This window comes from Heterocephalus glaber, unplaced genomic scaffold (genome assembly GCF_053883595.1).
Source record: "Heterocephalus glaber isolate CG9 unplaced genomic scaffold, H.glaber_assembly_v1.0 deba00001447, whole genome shotgun sequence".
NCBI classification, from domain to species: Eukaryota; Metazoa; Chordata; class Mammalia; order Rodentia; family Bathyergidae; genus Heterocephalus; species Heterocephalus glaber.
In genome coordinates this window covers 3,769,245-3,787,917 of record NW_028258299.1, presented here as the reverse complement: position 1 = coordinate 3,787,917, position 18,673 = coordinate 3,769,245, and the positions used below count along the sequence as shown (strand labels likewise).

General features: G+C 46.8%; 1 protein-coding gene and 1 long non-coding RNA gene across 3 annotated transcripts in view; both read left to right on the top strand.

Moving 5' to 3' along the window:
* The window catches only part of Dnajc11 (DnaJ heat shock protein family (Hsp40) member C11), a 49,093-nt gene that overhangs the window by 10,476 nt on the left and 19,944 nt on the right, over positions 1-18,673 (top strand). For both annotated transcript variants that reach the window (XM_087214421.1, XM_004863702.4), the window contains exons 2-4: positions 6,614-6,743; positions 9,195-9,268; positions 15,375-15,476. In XM_087214421.1, the coding sequence (XP_087070547.1) occupies positions 6,614-6,743; positions 9,195-9,268; positions 15,375-15,476 (306 nt within the window). The remainder of the gene's footprint in view (positions 1-6,613; positions 6,744-9,194; positions 9,269-15,374; positions 15,477-18,673) is intronic.
* Positions 15,485-17,950, top strand: LOC110345609 (uncharacterized). The gene is made up of 2 exons (XR_002389043.2): positions 15,485-16,386; positions 17,567-17,950. It is a non-coding gene; the product is annotated as an uncharacterized LOC110345609 (long non-coding RNA).

The following is an 18,673-nucleotide window of genomic DNA, read 5'->3' as shown; positions in this document are numbered from 1 at the left end:
GTTCACAAGCTTTTTGGTGTTGGGGCCTTTGACATTCTGAAATTACTGAGGGTCCCAGAGCTTCTATTTATGTGGCTTATAGCTTTTGATATTCAATCAGAATTTAAAGCCTAGTAATTGATAAGTTTTTGTTGTAAAACAAGAGACAGATAGAAATATCCTTGTATTTCAGTACAGGCACAAGAAAAACATAAGGATTTCAAAGTAACCATAATGGACAATAGTGAGGTTGTAGGCATCTAGGCGACATTCTAGGTATAACCAAAGACAGCAAGGGAACCAATTAAGTTACTGTCCGAAAACTCTTTAATTTATAGCCTAAAACTACACTTTGGAATTTTTGAGAAAACAAGACATAGTATAGTAGATTCCATCGGCCAGTGACAATGGTGTCAGCACACGTCGTGCACCCTAAGGAAGGCCCCTGTCCACTCAGGAGAGGAGGAGGGTGAAAAGCAGCAGTTCCATGTTACAGTGTTATGAAAATAGTTTTGACCTTGTGGACTCCCTGACAGCATCGTGTTTGAGCCTTGTTAAATGAAGATAGAGCTGGTGTGGTGGTGCACACCTGTGATCCTAGCACTCTGGGAGGCTGAAGTGGGAGGATTGAAAGTTCAAGACCAGCGAGGATGTTAGAGACTTAGCAAATCCCTGTCAGAATAGAGAGAGAGAGAGAGAGAGAGAGAGAGAGAGAATAAATACAGTGGCAGGGGACTCTGAATACGTGCCAGCCATAAGGTTGATTGCAGAGATGGTCTCCCTTGCCAGAATTCAGTAAATGAAAATGTAACAACTTCTTCAGTTGCTTGATTGTTTAGGGAAACAAATGTGATGACATTGGAGTTGGGAGACTTTCCTAAACATGACATCATGGCAGAAGTCAGAAAATAGACAGTTCATAGTTTTGACTAGGAGGCTGAGGCAGTTGGATTGTAAATTCAGCCCCAGCCTGGACAATTTGCAAGTTAGGGAAACCCTATCTCTGTAACTAAGTGCAAAAGCCTCTGGGTTTAATTTTCAGAACCCAGAAGGGGGTTGGGGCCTAGCCACATGTGGCACGGTGCACTTTTAGTCCCAGCACTCAGGAGGCTGAGGTGGGAGGGTCTCTGGCGCCTAGGAGTTCAAGGCCAGCCTGTCTAGGCATGTGTCTTACTAAGTTTTGCAATAAGGAAATGTGCGTCATCCAACTGTGTTCCTTTTCAAGATAGCTTTGCTCTTTTGGTGCCCCTTGCAGTTCCACATGGGTTCAAGGACTGGCTTTTCCATTTTTGCCAGATTGCATTGGAATTATGCGATGAATCTGTGGATTGCTTTGGGTAGTATTAGCATTCTAACAGTATTGTCATGGGATGATTTCCTTTTCAGATTGTTCATTGTTAGTGTTTAAAACACAAGTAAGAGCCAGGCATGGTGGCACACACCTGTGATCCCAGCACTTGGGAGGCTGAGGCAGGAGGATCCAAAGTTGAAGCCCAGCCTGGATAACTGACTTAGTGAGACCCTGTCTCAAATTTTAAAGTGAGGAAAGGGCCCTGGGGAGTGTAATGCAACACGAGGCAGTTCAGTCCCCAGTACCACCAAAAGAAAAAGGGTTTGTGCGTTGACTTTGTATCCTGCGGTGCTAAATCCATTTTTTAGTTATAACAGACTAGGGGGGGGGGGGCGGTTAGAGTACTCTGTGTACAAGGAGTATCATCTGAGAACAGAGATAGTTTTGCTTCCTTTCTAGCTTGGAAGCCTGTATTTCTTTTTCTTGCCTAATTCTCCTGGCTGGAACTTCCAGTACTTTGTTCAACTGAAGTGGCAAAAACAAACATCCATGTCTCATTCCTGATCTTAGAAAAGGCCTTTCAGTCTTTGGCACTGAATTTTTCATATATGCCTTTTTTTACGTTGAGGTAGTTCCTTCAATTCCTACTTTTATTGAGTGTTTTTATCACGAATGGAAATTGAATTTTGCCAAATGCTTTTCCTGTACCAATTGAAATGTGCAGTTTCATGATATGGGTTTTTTTATTTCATTCTGCTAATACAATGTATTATGTTGATTTATTTTCATATGTTGAACTATCCTTGCATTCCAAAACTAATCCCACTTTTTTGTAGGTATAATTTTGTTGGTTTGGTTTGGTTTGGTTTGGTTTTTTGAGACAGGATCTCACTTTGTAGTGTAGTGTAGGCTGGCCTTGAACTCACTGTGTAGCCCAAGCTGGCCTCAAACTCACAGCAATCCTCCTGCCTCACCCTCCTAGGTGCTGGGATTCTAGGGGTGTGCTGCCACGCCCAGCTCAGGGGTAGAATTTTTCATCATGCTGCTAAACTTTGTTTGCTAGTGTTCTCTTCAGGATTTTTGCATTGCTGTTCACAGATACTGTTCTGTGGTTCTGTTTTTGTGGAATCTTTGTCTGGCTTTGGGATTGGTGTAATACTGGCCCCTGAGAATGAGTTTGGAAGCATTCTCTCGGCTTTGAGGTTTTGGAGAAGTTGGGGAATTGCTCCTAGTTCCCTGTTTTTAAGTGTCTGGTCGAGTCACCAGTGAAGATTTCTTGCCTGGCAATCCAGTCTCCATGCCAGTCATTGGTCTGTCTGGGCATTCCGTATCTTCGTGACTTCTTCTCAGGAAGTACTGTACTTGTTCTTTTTCCAGGTCCTGATATTAATCTGTCTTCCATTACTAAGCAAAATACTCAAAGCACAGCACCTTCTATGAAGAGGCTTATTCAGTCCCGGTTTGGGGGCTCCAGGGCGTGGTGCTGGCTCCTGCTCACTCTGGTGGAGGCCTTGGGGCAGTAGCAGGGCAGCAGTGGGAGCCTGGGCAGAGCACGAGGTCCCAGTGACCCTGCCACCACCCCCAGGCCTCACTGCCCCATAACAGCACCACACTGGGGCCCAGGCTCCCCCTGCCTGCGCCTCTGGGGGCACATTTAGACCACAGAGCACTCCTTAAGCGGACAAGCTGGATTGTGGTTTGACATCTTCCTGCTGTTGCTGCTGTTTGTGGTGCTGGGGGTCAGACCCAGGCCTTGTGCATGCTAAGCGTGTGTCCTGCCACTTGCACTGCCACTGAGGTGCATCCCCAGCATGCATGCTTTCTCTTGGGGTCACTCTCGTTTCATCTCGTAAGTTTTGCTATTTTGACTTTTCCATTTATCTGTGTATTTTCTAATTTCTCTTATTGATTTCTTCTTGGATCCATTGAAGAGTGTGTTGTTTGGGCGGGGGATTTAGCTCAGTGGTTCTGGCGCCTGCCTTGCAAGCGCAAGGTCCCAAGTTTGATCCCCTGGTACCAAAAAAAAAAAAAAAAAGAGTGTGTTGTTTAATTTCCACAAATATATGCATTTTCCAGTCTTCCTTTTGTAATTGATTTCTAACTTCATGCCTGTGCCAGGCCTGGTACTTTGTATGATGTTGGTCTTTCAAAATCTGTAGAGACTTAATTTGTGACCTCCCACATAGTCGTCTGTCCAGTGAACATATAACTGGATGATTAAGGTGATAGAACTTTTCAGACTTAAAGCTTGATACATCTCTTAATTTTACTGTAGAAATTTAGAAATAAGTATGTAACTTTAGGTATCATTTTTAATGATATCTCATTACATTTTGAAATGATACCGATATTTTTATGATAGTGAAAAAGGTTATCATTTATGAAATATCGAACCAGTGACCTTAGCTATTCAGTCATGATGAAAGGCCCAATCTAACCTTTTATTGAATGTGATATTTATTAAAAATGAAACTTCTCATTTCCATTACTTAATCAATAGCACAGTAAGCTATTTATTAATATGATTAAAAGAGGTCTTGGAGGCTAGCTATTCTGCTTCTTTGTCATCTGCTTTAATTCTAGTACCCAGGAAAGAGCATTTTAACCTTGTAACTTTTATAAGCTACAGGAAAGAATAATTAAAATTTCCAGGAAGAAAATAATTTGTAAAGGTTGTGTAGGAAAAAGCAAGCTCCTTTTACATCGTCACATGAATAAACCTTCCAGGAGAAAGCATGCTTTATTCTCCCGTTATTTGGTGTTATTTATACCTAAGACACCAGGGTTTGATACTGGTAGCGTGTTGGGAAGTGAGGCAGGAAAGGTCCTCTGTCGTTAGTGTTGGTCCCGAAGGTGCCTGAGATAAGAGGAAGGAAGAGGAAAGAATGTGGAGACCAAAATCCAGAAGCCCGAGTCTCAGGGAGTCTTTGTGCTTTTCATGATACAGAATTGTGGACAGAAAAGCACCCATCTCCTGAGCACCCAGCTCAGTGAGTTTTCCCAAGCAGGACTGCCACCTGTGGAGACTGCTGTTACCAGGCCACAGTGTCAGCTAGTGGAGCTGAACTGGGACAGTGATGGTACTGGAAGTAGTTCCGTTCCTGCTGCGTGCCAGGGGTGGCTGCCTTGGATGTGCATTCGCTGCCTTCTGCCTTGCAGTGAGGCAGAATGCTCTCATCCGGATGAGGAGACAAAAGGGTTGTAAAGAGCTACAGCAGGCGATGGCACTCACCTGTAATCCAGTGTTCAAGAGGCTGAGGCAGGAGTACTGGGCCAAGTTTGAGGCCAGCCTGGACTGCATAGTGAGACCCTGTCTCAAAAAAGAACAAGAAAAGGCTGCAATTTCTAAGTTTTTGCTGCATCTGAAGCACTTTCAAATCACCGGTCATTTCATTCCCACACAGTCCCTGGGAGGTGTATTATCCCATTTCAGGTGAGAAAGCTAAAGGTCAGAAAGCCCACTTGCCCAGAGTCACAAGCTCAGAAGTGACAGATCTGATACCCAAACACAGGCCATTTGACTCCAGAGTCCACGTTCTCAACCAGTGAAATGGAAAGTCATCGTGTGGAGTAAATCACACAGATAACCAAGTGGAGAGGGAGGGAGAGGCAGCCAACTACAAACTGTTTAATGGCATTGTTCCCAAAGGCCACCCAGGAGAAGCGACCGTGGTGGGAGGGGCAGGAGTCTGCTCATTTTTGGAGGCTCGGGTGGATGCTCCATCTCAGGACCCTTGACCCTTCCCGATGGGCAGCTAATGGGAACCTTCACGGAGCTTCTGATTGAAAGCAGCGTGAAGGACAGCCTGCCTGGCGGCGTCTCACCCCAGCTCTTCTGAGTAACAGGCCCAGCAGGTCGGGGCTCAGACAGGAATGGGCCCACACGGCAGGGAGGTGGCAGGGCACGGAGCCCGACCCCTACTGCTGCCTCTCCGCTTGGGCACAGGGGACAGACGGACTACTTGTCCTCTGAGTGTCTTGGGGTCCCATTTACCATCTCCCTCTTTGCAATCTTCAGAATTTGTCCTGAGAACTTCAGCTAAACTCATGCACATTTCTTGGGTCCCTAGTATCTGAATGACATGGTGCTGTAGAAAATATGTCTGTTTCGTGCCAAAAACTATAACTAAAGCCCAGTAGTTTTTTTGTGGGGGAGAAGGGAGGGTAAAAATAATTCATTAGTTCTGGAGGGCCGGGGATTTGGCTCAGTGGTTCCGGCCCCTGCCTTGCAAGCTCAAGGTCCCGAGTTCGATCACCAGTACAAAAAAAAAAAAGCATGAAATTCATTAGTTCTGGAAATGAAAGATTCTGAAAATTTGTGGAAATTATAAAGAAATACCGTGTAGTGTTTTCCTTTGCAACCTTGGTCCCTGGGCTCATTTTCCCTGTGACCTGCTCTAGTGCACTGCCAGGTCCCGGTGGCCTCACTGAGGACCTGGGCCTGTTCTTCCACCCAGATGGCTGATATCTCAGTGACCCACATATATGTATATGTAGCAGTCATCAGAACGCTGGGGCTGGCCCCCCAAATGGACTGCTGTTTACATCTGCCCTTTCCACAGCAGGAGCACTTTCGGCAGCCCAGAGTGCTCACCGGGGTCAGACATGGGGTTCCCCACACAGACCCCAGGGGCTGAGTAGGCAAAACCTCGGAGTCAGCGAGGAGGCCAAGGAGAGGACGGTCACGTGGCCCTCCTGGCCTGCGATCTGTGGCTGACACCAAGAGCCCTGGCGTCACCTGGTTAGCATGCCACGTACTCCCTCTGGTGGGCCCCAGGAGGGAGTTTTGTGTTGGGCAGGAGCCTTTGGGTCAGGTTAGTAAAGCATGTTTGCCACTTTTAGAATCAGAGGTTGAATGAGGGGCATGTGTTGCTTTTACCATTTTGTCTTTGGTTTTCTAGAATTAGTATGATTTAAGCCTTTGTCAAAAACTGATGCGGTGGCTGTTGTTTCTGTATAATGGCATGCAGCTTTTGTCCTTCCGAACATATTCCCAGGTGTGATTTATGTCCGATAACTTGGGTTAAGAGGAAGCGGGTCCCTGTGGCGTTTTAGCTCCAGCTCAGACACAGTGAGCCCATATAGACGCAGAGGCCCTCATTCCATCTGATCGCAGTGTTCCCCAGCAAAATAGTCGCTATTGATGTACATAATTGATCACTTTATTAACTGTGGAAAAAAGAAGCCTCATTGAGGTAATAAAGCATAACTTCATTATATCCTGGATGGGGAGAGCAAACATGTTGGAATGTGGCTGACAGGTTCCCATTTCAAGGCTGATTCTGATCATGATAATGTTTAAGTACCATTGATTGCGCTCTAATTGAATTTTTCTTTCTTTAGGCCTCGTCTGAAGAGCTAAAAGCTGCCTACCGGAGGCTGTGTATGCTTTACCATCCAGACAAGCACAGAGACCCAGAGCTCAAATCACAAGCAGAACGACTGTTTAACCTTGTTCACCAGGCTTATGAAGGTCAGCGCAGGGCTTGGCTTCTCCAAAACATGCTGGTAGCAGATGCTCAATTTTTAAGAGACTTGATTTGTAGAGGATAGAAAAAGAGAGTCCTTAGAGGTGTATAAAAGAGGTGGTTAGTTTAGTAGTTTGTACTGACAGGGCCCTTTGAAAGAGTAGCATTTTGCTTTGGAAATCAATGTGTCTCCAGTAAGTAGAAAATGAAAGTCCAGGTGAAGTAACGCGCCGGGTCTGGGCTGCAGGGGATGCTCAAGTTTAAATCGTTTACCACTTTCTTCTAAAGGGAACTCAGAGAAGGAAAAGGCTGATCGTTACAGAGAAGCTTTCTTTGTTCTCTCTTTTGTGACATGCTACAAGGACATGTTCTCATCTGAAGACAATTTCATTGTTTCTGTAGCATTTGGTTAAAGAAAGATTCTAACAAAAGAAAGAAAGTAATGTTAAAAGATGGTTAATAGGAAATAGGACCAATTAATTAAGATTTTTAGGTATATCTTACGTATATCAGAAAGAAAAATTGTGATTTATTTGTTTATAAAATATTAAAGTTACTAATAGATACAGTTTATCTTTTGGGGATGATGAAAAGTTCTAGAAATAGAAAGTGATGACAGTTACACAGCCTTGTAAATGCTTCATGCTGCTGAATTATACACTTTGAAATGGAAAGTTATTTCACCACAATTTAAAAATTTAAAACAACAAATATATGAGCTCACTCTTAGGCTATATATCAAGTAAGAGAAGTTGTTCATTCCAGAACCATCTGGTGATTTGCTGCTTGAGACCAAAGCTAGATAATAATGCATTTCTTTACATGATAACAGACTTCTCACTGTAGACCTGACGGCGTGTTTCACGTTACAGCTTTACCGAGAACTCAGATGTTAATTACACTGAGAATCAGGCCGAGGTGCGTGATAAATGTGAGCCCCTCGTGTTGTCTCATTACCAAATTTAACTCTGTTCACACCATTTATGGGGTTGTGATCCAAAGCCTGTTCTTTTATTATAGTCCGTTGTCCAAAGGCTGCATTAGTTTTACTGCTGTCTAAATTTATCCGCATAGGTTATGTGTTGATTTGGAGATTTGGGGACAGCTAGCAGGGAAACCTACCTGTGCTTATGAAAATGCAGCCGCAGCAGCCCTGGCCCCAGAATTACGCTTAAACGAAGACAAAAGTAAAGTAGTGAATAGCTGTTTTCTTACTGAATCTTAGGGGTGAACTCACACAGTTTGGTTCCCATGTTTTCCAGTGGTCAGTGTTTCCTTTCCCCACTGGATTTGAGTATGGATAGGCTCATTTGTGTCATCTTTTAATTAGGCCTAAAAATCTATGGGAACTCTCAGGGGAAGATGCAGAGGTCCTGAGTAGAGAGAACCCAGCAGAGCAGGGGAGAGAGAATGACTGTCGCCGACTCTTCACTGATGGTCAGGCTCAGTTTGCATAGCCTTTGGATAGCTCCTGTCCTTGCCAGGAAGTCTTTTCCTTAGGTATTTTAGGTGATATGGCCAACAACCTTCTGGGAGGTATTCATGTATTTTGGGGTTTTTTGGTACTGGGGATCGAACTCGGGTCCTTGTGGTTGCGTAGCAGGCAGCGAAACCACAGCTAAATCCCTGGCCCTATTCATTTTTAAATGACGGACAAGGGTTTTTTTGTGGTTGTTTTTTGTTTTTGGTACTGGGGATCGAACTCGGGACCTTGCGCTTGCGAGGCAGGCACCGGAACCACTGAGCTAAATCCCTGGCCCTCATTTTTAAATGATTTGCAAATAAAGAGGAGGCTGTACATACACACACACACTCTCTCTCACACACACACACACACACACACACAGGATGTAGGCTGCCTTAGGTATTAGTAACACTCTAATAAGTCACATTTTGTGCTAAAAACTAGAATCAGCTGGGTGTGGTGCACACACCTGAGATCCCAGCACTTGGGAGGCTGAGGCAAGAGGATTGCTGTGGTTTTGAGGCCAGCCTAGGATACATAGCCAGTTCAAGGCCAGCTTGAACTACATAATGAGACACTGTCTCAAAACACCAAAAAAATAAAAACTAGAATCAACTGTCAAGACTGTGTACATTATATGCTGTGCAGAAACCAACCTAATTGTTTTAAAAACAGGCGCCCTTTAGTGACGAAAGAGCCAGTGCAGTTTCCAGGTGGTGCACCCTGTTCACAGTGCACACAGCTAGGAGCCTGGTCCCTGGGGGAATCGGTTCTGCCCACTTGTGGCCACCTTTAAACACAGCTTGGCTTGGAGCCCAAGAGCAGTTAGGAGGGAGGTCTTGGGGGAAAGGAAGGGAACCTCCCAGAAGATTGTGATGGGAGGAAGAAGAGCAAGATGAATTTGCCTAGTGACATTGTTGCCAGTGCTTTCAGAGAGCACTGAAAGGTGAGTTTTGTACTTGGTAATGTTTGATTTTTTTTTTAATTCCAGTGCTTAGTGACCCCCAAACCAGGGCCATCTATGACATATATGGGAAGAGAGGACTGGAAATGGAAGGATGGGAGGTAAGAGAAACTGCATCTGGGGTCCCAGAGAAGCCACTGAACAACTACAAACAAGCAGCCCCAAGGCTGTCTTTGGGAATATTTGAGACACTAGATTTCCTTCCCTTGCCTTGTGTGTATGTTAGAGGTTGAGTTCTAGAGTGGCTTTGCCGCTTTGTAACTGTATGGATTGGAACAAGTTGGTACTCTGCTGAGGCTTAGCCCTGGGTCAGGAACTGCGTGGAGGCGACTGCTTCAAGGCTGCAAATCTGTCTACACTGGCTCTCCACCGCCTGTGCCTCTCCTCCTTCCTTGTGCACAAGAAACTATTTAGGGAATGCTCCTCCTGAGAATGCGTTACACATGCGAACAAAATGGAAGTAAAGACCAGTTGAGAAGTACTGCATTACATTGCCCATTATAACCTCTCTGATCGTTGTGTACTATAATATCAGAACATTGCTAATGGAAGGAAGGAGACAAAGTATGTACCAGGTGTCTATAAAGTAGATAGCCCTGGGCAGCTGTGTGCTGCGTGAAGAGTTATATAAAAATTCAGACGCTTCTGATGCAGTTTTCTTTCTGTCTGCCGATGACGGGTTCTGGAGCCCTGGGCAAGTCATTTGGCTGCTTTGTGCTGCCATGGCATTATCTGAAAAGTGAAGATGTGAAGATCAAGTAGAAAAATGAACATGAAAATTATGTAAAACTCTAAATTGCTGTAGGAAATAGGTATTATTACATTTAATTTCATTAAAGCAACTTGATTCTGATCCCTAAGACATTTTGGCAGCCTGTTAGTTAATAACTGAATTGTTATTTTGGGTGTTTTTATATATTATATATATTTTATATTTTTTTTTATATATTATATATATTTTGGGTTAGTTTTAACTTTTTTGGATCTTTTTTCCCCCCTTGATCATAAAAGATTTCCCTTGAAATCCCTGTGCTGTTTAACCTCGAGAATGCGCATCCCTGTCGCTCCTGCTTTTAGCGTGAACACCTGCTAAAAGCCTGCAGATCCAAGAGAAAGGAAGCAGAGCAGGTTGTGACCCTTTCCCTCCTGCCGGACATTGGTGGCTTGTGGCCATATCTGCCTGGAGCCGTGTTTGGATTGCTCCACTGGAGATTTCGTGTGAAAATCCACCAGATGTTTGCCACTGATGTAGGCTCCCTGGTGAGGCAGCACACAGTCTACCAGGCTGGGTTGCCCACCTGGTCCCCGTCCGCACCTCCCTGTCAATCCACTTGCCCCACCTGGTTCACTGGGCAGTTGGTTTGTGGCCTCTGACTTGATAGAAACAGCAATGCCTCGGGTTGCATTCGTTCATTAGAGCTCAGTGCTAAGTCTGATAGCTTAGCCTGTGTTTTTATCCAAAAAGGAAAATGGAATCCTGTTTTCTTTACTTAATTTCTCGTCACCCATCATACACCACTTTAAAGGTCCCTTGTTTAAGACATGGATTGGTTACACATTTCCAGTGCAGCACTTGGAGTCACCAAAAGCATTGCTGTGGCACATATTCTACTGATCAGCCTCGGGTTTAGTTCCCAGCAGCATTATTCCAGCTCTCCTGGAGCACGGGGGCCTTCCGGCAAAATATTGCATGACTTCCTGTTACAGATTACCTCCCTCCTGGAAATGAAGCAGATCCATCCAGACACCAGTGACTCTAGAAATGTCTAGCATGGGGGACCTGAGGAGGGGTGGAAATGATGGAAGGGTGTTTTGTGCATGTACAAAATCTGTATCCCAGTATGCACTAATAAAAAAGGATACAGAAAAAAAGAAATAGGTAGGCATTCACAGTTGGTGAATGGATAGACTTTCTATTCATATCTTTTAGTAAATTACTTTAAGGAAATAAAGTTGTTGTGGGTCAGAATTGGCTTATTTTTTTCATACTGATGTGAAACCATGACTGCAAGATAAAAATGCCTTCCAGGAGGAGGACAGGAAGACAACACCCCAGATACTGACAGTGCTAACTTGCCAGCTGGGAGAGCGCAGCCCATTGTTCGCACATAAAGGCAGAATCTCCCTGAACTCCAGCACCTTTCTGCAAAGACTCAGCTGGATGGATTGTTTATTACAAGCCATAGTAGTAGCTTCAGCCCAGGAGGATGCACTCTGCCTTTCATGCTGGTGCTGGTATTTTTAGACTGCTAGACTTGGGTGGTTGCTGGAGGGTATCCATCTACCACCTATTTATTATGTTGAACATATGGGTAGTTGGCGAAGGGCGAAGCGCATTGTTGGTATGCTAAGTGTCTGAAAGGCCTTCATGCCAAAGATCTCAGAGCACTGACATCTCTCCCGTTTCATGGTGGACGCTGGAGGTAAAATTGGTGCTTCTTTAGCTTGTATAAAATATCGGCCCTGTTTTTGTTCATTAGGTAAATTTTCATGCCTTTTTTTTTTTTTTTTTAAAACCTTCAAGAGACTCTCATTAACTGGCAGAATTCTCAAGGGATGAGAAGTAACCATTCCCGGCTTCTAAATCAGCCATGTTAGATATTGGAGTTAAGTCAGTAATGGTTGTGTGAATGTTGAAAAGAAAATTTATTTCTTCTTCAGAATGACAAAAATCAAACTGAGCCATGAGTACTCTACTCTGCCAAGGGCTGCCAAGTGGAATGCAGACCACATACTCAGCTCTTCAGATTGTAGACTACATTCAGAGCTGCAGCCCTTGGCCCGGATCATCCACAGTTCGAGGTCCTGGACATTATCCTTACTTCACTTTTCCCTGCCTTTGACATCAGTCTCTCAGTGTCTAAGAAATCCGCCTCTATATTAAGAGGTCTAATACAACCAAGACCATGAGAAGCAAGGAAAGACCTAGAACTCACACTGCAGAGGAGAATAAGGGAACATGAGATTGGGTCCTGGCACCAAGGAAGGGTATTAGAGGAAAAACAAGTAAAATCTGAAAAGTCTGGGTTTAGTTGACAGAAATAAACTCGTGTTGCCCTCTTAGCTCTCACTGGTGCTCTGTGGTTAGGTAAGATGTAACATTAGGGAAGCTGGGTGGCTGGTATATGAGAAAGTTCTAAGTGAATATGTGAAACTGTCCCCAAATAAAAAGTTGACTGAGGGCCAGGGATTTAGCTCAGTGGTTCCACTGCCTGCCTTGCAAGCTCAAGGTCCCGAGTTCGATCCCCAGTACCAAAAAAAAAACAAAACAAAAAGTTGACTGAGTAAAATCATAGAATTTTGAACCCAGGCGGCCCCTTGGGAATTGTATGGTCTGTCCTCATTTGGTAGCAGAGAGCTGAAGCCTAGAGGTGACTTGCCGGAGGTCCCCAGGAGTGAGCCCCATGTCAGATGCACAGCCTAGGCGTCTGCTCTGTTTGCCACTTGCCTGTGCCGATGTTCTTATTCCCCTCCATAGGGTTGGTCTTCAGGCCACACAGGGTGGGCCTCTCGTTGGTGGTCCAGGTGAGCAGGGCGCTGGTGTGGACTCCAAGCTCGTGACTCTGTTCCTGAGAGGTGGTGACCAGGCCTGGTACTTACAGGCTGCACGCTCCTGGGTGCTCTCTGTGAGCGCTGCTGAGCTCAGGGACAGCGACTCCCAGGTGCCTGAGTCCTGGCCCAGTCTCCAGTGTCGTGTGCTCCATCACCCTGTGGCAGAGGACTCCGAGTGAGGTGCCCGCCCAGCCATGTGGCCTTAGTGCTTAGCACCAGGCATGCAGCACCTCGCAAAATTGTGTAAAACATACTGAGAAAGCGAACAATCTGGCACCTTTGGACCATTTTTCCCTGTAGCTTAGCTCAGTGTACAGCAGAGAGGCAATCATTTGCAGCTGTTGACTCAGTCTCCGAAGCTTAAATGACTAGAGTCCCTAAACGCCCATCTTTCCCTGCCTTGCCCTCTGTGGGACCTGACACTGTCCAGGTTCGTTTTGTTTTGATTTAATTTCCTGCAGGGTTTGAGCCCAGGATTTAAATGCCTGCAATCTCACACACTGGTCTGTGAGAAGAACAGTACGTAGGCACAGTCATGGGCTCTGTGTTGCGGTTAAAGCTATGAGTGAGCAAACTTCGTGTTTTGTTTTGTTTCTGGGAGTCGTAGAGGGGGTTGGGTTTTTGGCTTTTTGTTTTTGAGACAGGACCTTGCTATGTAATCCACACTGGCCTCGTGACAGTCCTTCTCCTGCCTCAGCCTCCCCAGTTGGGAGAACTGGCATGCACCACCATGCCCAGTGCCAAACTTTTGTTGAATCTGCATTTTTAAAACCCAGATTCTGTTCATAACACCCGATTATGGAGCCTTTCATCCAGGTCAGAGGAGCCTGCTGACTCAGGGCTACATTGAGGACCCACTTCCCCTCCAGAACTGAGTCTTGCACCTGACACACTCGTCCTTAGTAAGGGGTCACTCAGGGTGCCATGGCAGAGACTGGAGGAGTCTGCTGAGGTTTCCAGTCACCAGCGATTTTCAAAATATAAGTCGTTTTCTCATGGATCTTCAAAGTTAAGTGGAATACCTGATTACCTGCATTCCTCCAAAGAGCTTTTGTTTTTCTTTTCTTTGGATGAAGGAGAGGCTGACAGGAGGCTGGGAAGGTTTGGGAACCCTCAAAGTCATGCCTGGCTTCTGACTAGAGGCAGTGAGCTTGCCGGTGGCCGCCCGAAATGCTCCCGAGTGAGCCAGGGCGGGCGGGAGCCAGCCTGCCTGGGAAGCATGATGTGACAGGGATTTCTCATGGCGTGGGTGGCAGTCACTTTCATGCCTTCCAGGACTTTTCATTTCTGCTGGGTAATTGTAATGTGCTTTATCTTTTTTTTTTTTGGTACCCGGTCCCGGGATCAAACTCAGGACCTCGAACTTGAGAGGCAGGTGCAGTGCCACTGAGCTAAATCCCCAGCCCCAAACTTTATCATTTTAAAGCTACATTAAAAAGAGTCGATTCCTTTTTAATAATTATTGATTTATATTTTATCTGAGGGGAAAATATTGTTCTCTTTTCTTTTTCTATTTACCTTCTGGTCTTTTTTTTTTTTTTTTTTAGATAGGCAGTTGTCTGTTTTTCTGTTGTTAAAATTAAAATCAAGTTGGGCCAGGGATTTAGCTCAGTGTTGCTGCGCCTGCCTCAAAAGCACAAGGTCCTGAGTTCGATCCCCGGTACCGGGAAAAAAAAAATTACAATCAAGTTGTAAAAAGCTTATGTTATGAGTACATGTTAAAATATTTAGGTACACCTATACATGCAAACATACATGCAAAGAAGGTTTTTAGGAAAGAGACCAAAAATGCTAACCTGCAAGAAGAGGGAAGGTGGGGAAAGCAGAATCTTTCTGTACTGTTTTTTTGTTTGGTTTGTTTGGTTTTTTTTCCCGTACCAGGGATCGAATTCGGGTCCTTGCGCTTTCGCAGCAGGCGGGGAAACCACTGAGCTAAATCCCCAGCCCTTTCCGTACTGTTTTTATTGGTGCTTGTTTATCATGATTTGTTTTGTTTGGGTTTTTGCATGTATTGATTCTGGAATTTCCCAATAGCTTTTTCCAGTACCGGCCGTCACTTTAGAAGCGCTCTCAGCTGCGTCTCACAACTGCCTGTATTTCTCCCACACGGGGAACATACTTTGGGCCCTTGTCCTTACCCACCTCTTGGCTGCTCACGGTAGAGGAAGCGTAGACCCTTTTCCATCCATCTGTGCTGTTTTTCGGGGCTCTGAGCCTGCCTTCTCTGCCTCCCACCCCCACCTTGTGCCAGTCTCCGCTGGTTTCTTCCTCCCCTGAGCTAAGATGGGTGCCGCGGCGTCATTGCGCACCCCGCCCGCCTTATACAGAGCCTGCTGTTCCGTCCCTAGGAGGCATTGGGCTGAGACCTGCGTCGTGGCATGGCTGTGCTGAGGGGCCTGTCACCGTGTGGGGAAGGGTCCTACAAGTCTCGGGCACCGCGGCATTGGTGGTACCTCTTGACTGTTCCTGCTGGGACCTGGGCTCCCTGGGAAGTTGAGGCTGTGGGATTCTCGCTGGAAGGATCCCGAGTGCCAGGGAAGCGGAGGTGGGAAGGGCCGAAGGCTGCCTCTCCAGGCCCCAGGAGAGGCGCCCTCGGCACTTCATGTGTTTTCCTCGCTTCCTGGGTCCTCAGCCATCGCTTCGGTTCTCCCGCAGGTGGTGGAGAGGAGGAGAACTCCGGCCGAGATCAGAGAAGAGTTCGAGCGGCTGCAGAGAGAGCGGGAAGAGAGGAGGCTGCAGCAGCGAACCAACCCCAAGGTAGGTAGCTGCGCATGCGTGGGAGGCGGGACTAAAATAAAGCGGGATGGGTTTCTACTGTGTAACAGCATGCAAACTTGGGCGGGACAAGACTTCCCCTATTTTATCGCCCAGTGGCATCTTTCTGGAAGGAAACTCCCCCCAGCCATCTGTAGAGCTGCTGGTGGGGACCTGGAGGTAGATATGTCAAAGCTATGGAGGGAAGGCGAAGCCAGACCCCGAGTTTCCCCAGGAGCCAACATTTCCCAAGCAGAGACTTAGGCTAAGTCTCCTGCAGCTATGCTGCCCAAATCCACAGCCCTGCAAATCAGACAGAGACATGTAGGGAAGGACACCTACCTCCCAGCCAAGCATCGAGGCCACAGGATCCTAGGCATACCGGTAGGCTCAGGAGGGCCAAGTCTTGCAGAGGCCACAGGGCAGTGATGGCAAACCTTCTAGAGCTTTCTGTGATAGCAGACAGCTGCAGCCTGCGTGCCAGTTTTACCACCACTGCTTTAGGGCATTTCCAGTTTACACCAAGCAGGGCCCGACCTTCTTCACCCAGGAGATCCATGCTGTGAACCCAGCCACCGGTGTAAGGTGACCCAAGTCCCTGGTGGAGTTCGAATTGTTTACCCGTGACAACACAGAGGCAGAGAGTTCCTTGCAGTCCCATGTAGAAGATCTTTTTCCTTCCTTGTGTGGGGAGACTGTTGAATACGCCCCCCGGCCCTGTGGCAAATGGGATAGATTGTCTCTTTGAGATGCTCCTAGTCTGAGTGGCTGACTGGGCCAGTATACTGTTCTTCCGCCACGGCCAGGAGACAGCTGCATCTGTGTGATAAGGAGCGGGTGGCCTGTCCGGCTCTTCCACGCCTCTTCGCGAAGGCTTCCAATCTGTGTCAGCCCAGTGTTGCTGGAAGGAGAGGTGAAGCCATAAGTTAATAAAAAGCATCGTTTTTTTTTCAATGTTCTAAATAGAACAGGGCCAGCTTAACTAAACTGGGAAGCACAGCAGGGTAGACCTCTGATCAAATTCATTCTAGAACTGATTTTTTTCTTTTTTTTTCTTTTTTTTATAAACTGATTTTTTAAAGACCCTCAACAGCATTTAAAGGGCCATGTTTCCAGAACAGGCCTACTTGCTTGAATTCTGTATTGCAAAGTGTGTATGGTCATCCCTTAGTCTCCCACAGGGCTTAGGTTCAGAACTTTTCAAATTCCACAGGTGCTCAAGTCCCTCATCTGAAAGTGTGTGGCATTACTATACAACGTGCCATTCCTCTCTTGTTCTTCAAGTTCTCTTTGGCTTATACTGTACTCTTATACCTATGATACAACATCCTGTCATAATAACAGTGTAAATGCTGTGTACACGGTTGCTATACTGTTTGTTTAGGGAAGTAAAAAGTGTACATGTTCAGTACAGATATATTTTTTTCTTGACTGTTTTCAGTCTATGTTTGGTTGAATCTGTGGACATGGAATTGTGGATCCAGAGGGCCAACTGTATTTGTAAATGCTAGCAGCATTACGCACCCATCAGTCACATGCACACATACCCAGCAGGTGACAGCTTCAGTTGTGCAGAATTCTCCTTTGGTCAGAGGGAGGTAGAGGCTCAAAACACTAGCTCTTCTGAGTCAGGGAGCTCGAAGCACCTGGAGAGTTGGCAAGGTCTGAGGTGCCCCAGCTGGGCCAGCACCTCCCCTGCCGGGGTGTCCCCACCTGGCTCAGGCCAGTGCCCTGGGGGTCTGGCTTGGAAGGTCAGTGTTGGCAGATGAGGTGCGAGGGGGACAGGGCAGGCCAGGCAGGGGGAGCTGTCACCCTGGTGGCTCTGCTCTTCCAGCTGCAGTGCTGCTGCCTCCCACATTGCCAGCAAGTAAGCCATGCGGGTGTGGCCGACGTTGACAGGCCCTGTGTCGCGTGTCTGTAGGCTGTGTTTCTGTGCAGTGAAGGGTCACAGCTGGCACATTCAAAGGGGCACGCAAACCATTTTAAACTAACACCTTGCTGCTTTCATAAACTGCTTCCAAATAAGTCAAACATTCCTGCAGCATTTTTAGGAGGGAATATGAACTGAATTTTTTTCTTCCATTTCTGAGCAGGTTTCATGCTTTTCAAGGTGAGCGGGAAGTCTGGGACATCTCCTCCTAAGAAGGGTGCTCTCCTCTCTGAACAAGCCCACAGCGGGAGGACTCTTGGACCCCCAGCACCCCAGCTTGTCAGGGTTACAGGCTGGGTGACCCCGTGACCCTGCCGCTGGGAGCCTGTTCTCTCTGTCTTCCTGGCGAGTCAGGAGCACGGGTCTTGCAGTAAGCTGTGTGGACCAGTGGAAAGACTGGGTGAAAAGCAGGAAGGCAGAACTCAGAGCAAACACCTGCCTGTGTTTAGTTTTCTCATTTGTAAGATGAGGACCTGTGTCCTTCCCACCATGCCAAGTTGTTGAAAGATTGAATAAACATAAAATCGATGTTGACTTATGAACAGAACGGAAGTTTGCCATGTAAATGCCAAGTGGCACTAGAACTGAGGTGAGGCTCAGAACCTAGCTGTGCTCTGGGATCTCCTTCCACACTGAGGGCCAGGTCCTCGGCCCTGAGGCTGGGTCGGGTGGGCCCTGCCGGCTGGGCACAGACGTGGCCCTCTAATCGTGCCCCTGCACTTCACACGTCAGGTGCAGAAGGAACAAGCAGAATGCCAACTTCAGTGTAGTGCTGTCGTGTGATGAAGGCTATGCATGCACCCATGCACTCCAAGGGCAGCATGGTAGAGCTGTGGACCTGCGGTCAGGAGCCCCAAATCTGGGCTCAGATTCCACTTCCGGCCTGTGCTTGGTCAGGTGTGTTCTCTGGCCCACCCAGTTCCTCTCACCATGCAGTATTGGGCCTCAGTGCAGTCCAGGGACCCTGCTCTGTCTTCTGCCTCACTGCGCTTTGTGGAAGTGAAGTCTTCCATGTTTCCTGCTGGAAAATCCAAGCCCTGGTAGCTGGCGGCCTGGTGTCTCCAGGCCTCTACAGGGACCCCACGTGGGGAGGGAGTGGGTGGTGACAGCTCACAAGGCCCATCCTGAGACCTGCTGTGAGCCTGGAGTCTGATGAGACCTCCCTGTCTACCCTTCCTCCGTCTTTAGGGTCCTGTTTGGGGGGGGGGGGGTTGGTTTTTTGGTACCAGGGATTGAACTCGGGATCTTGTGCTTACAAGGCAGGCGCGGA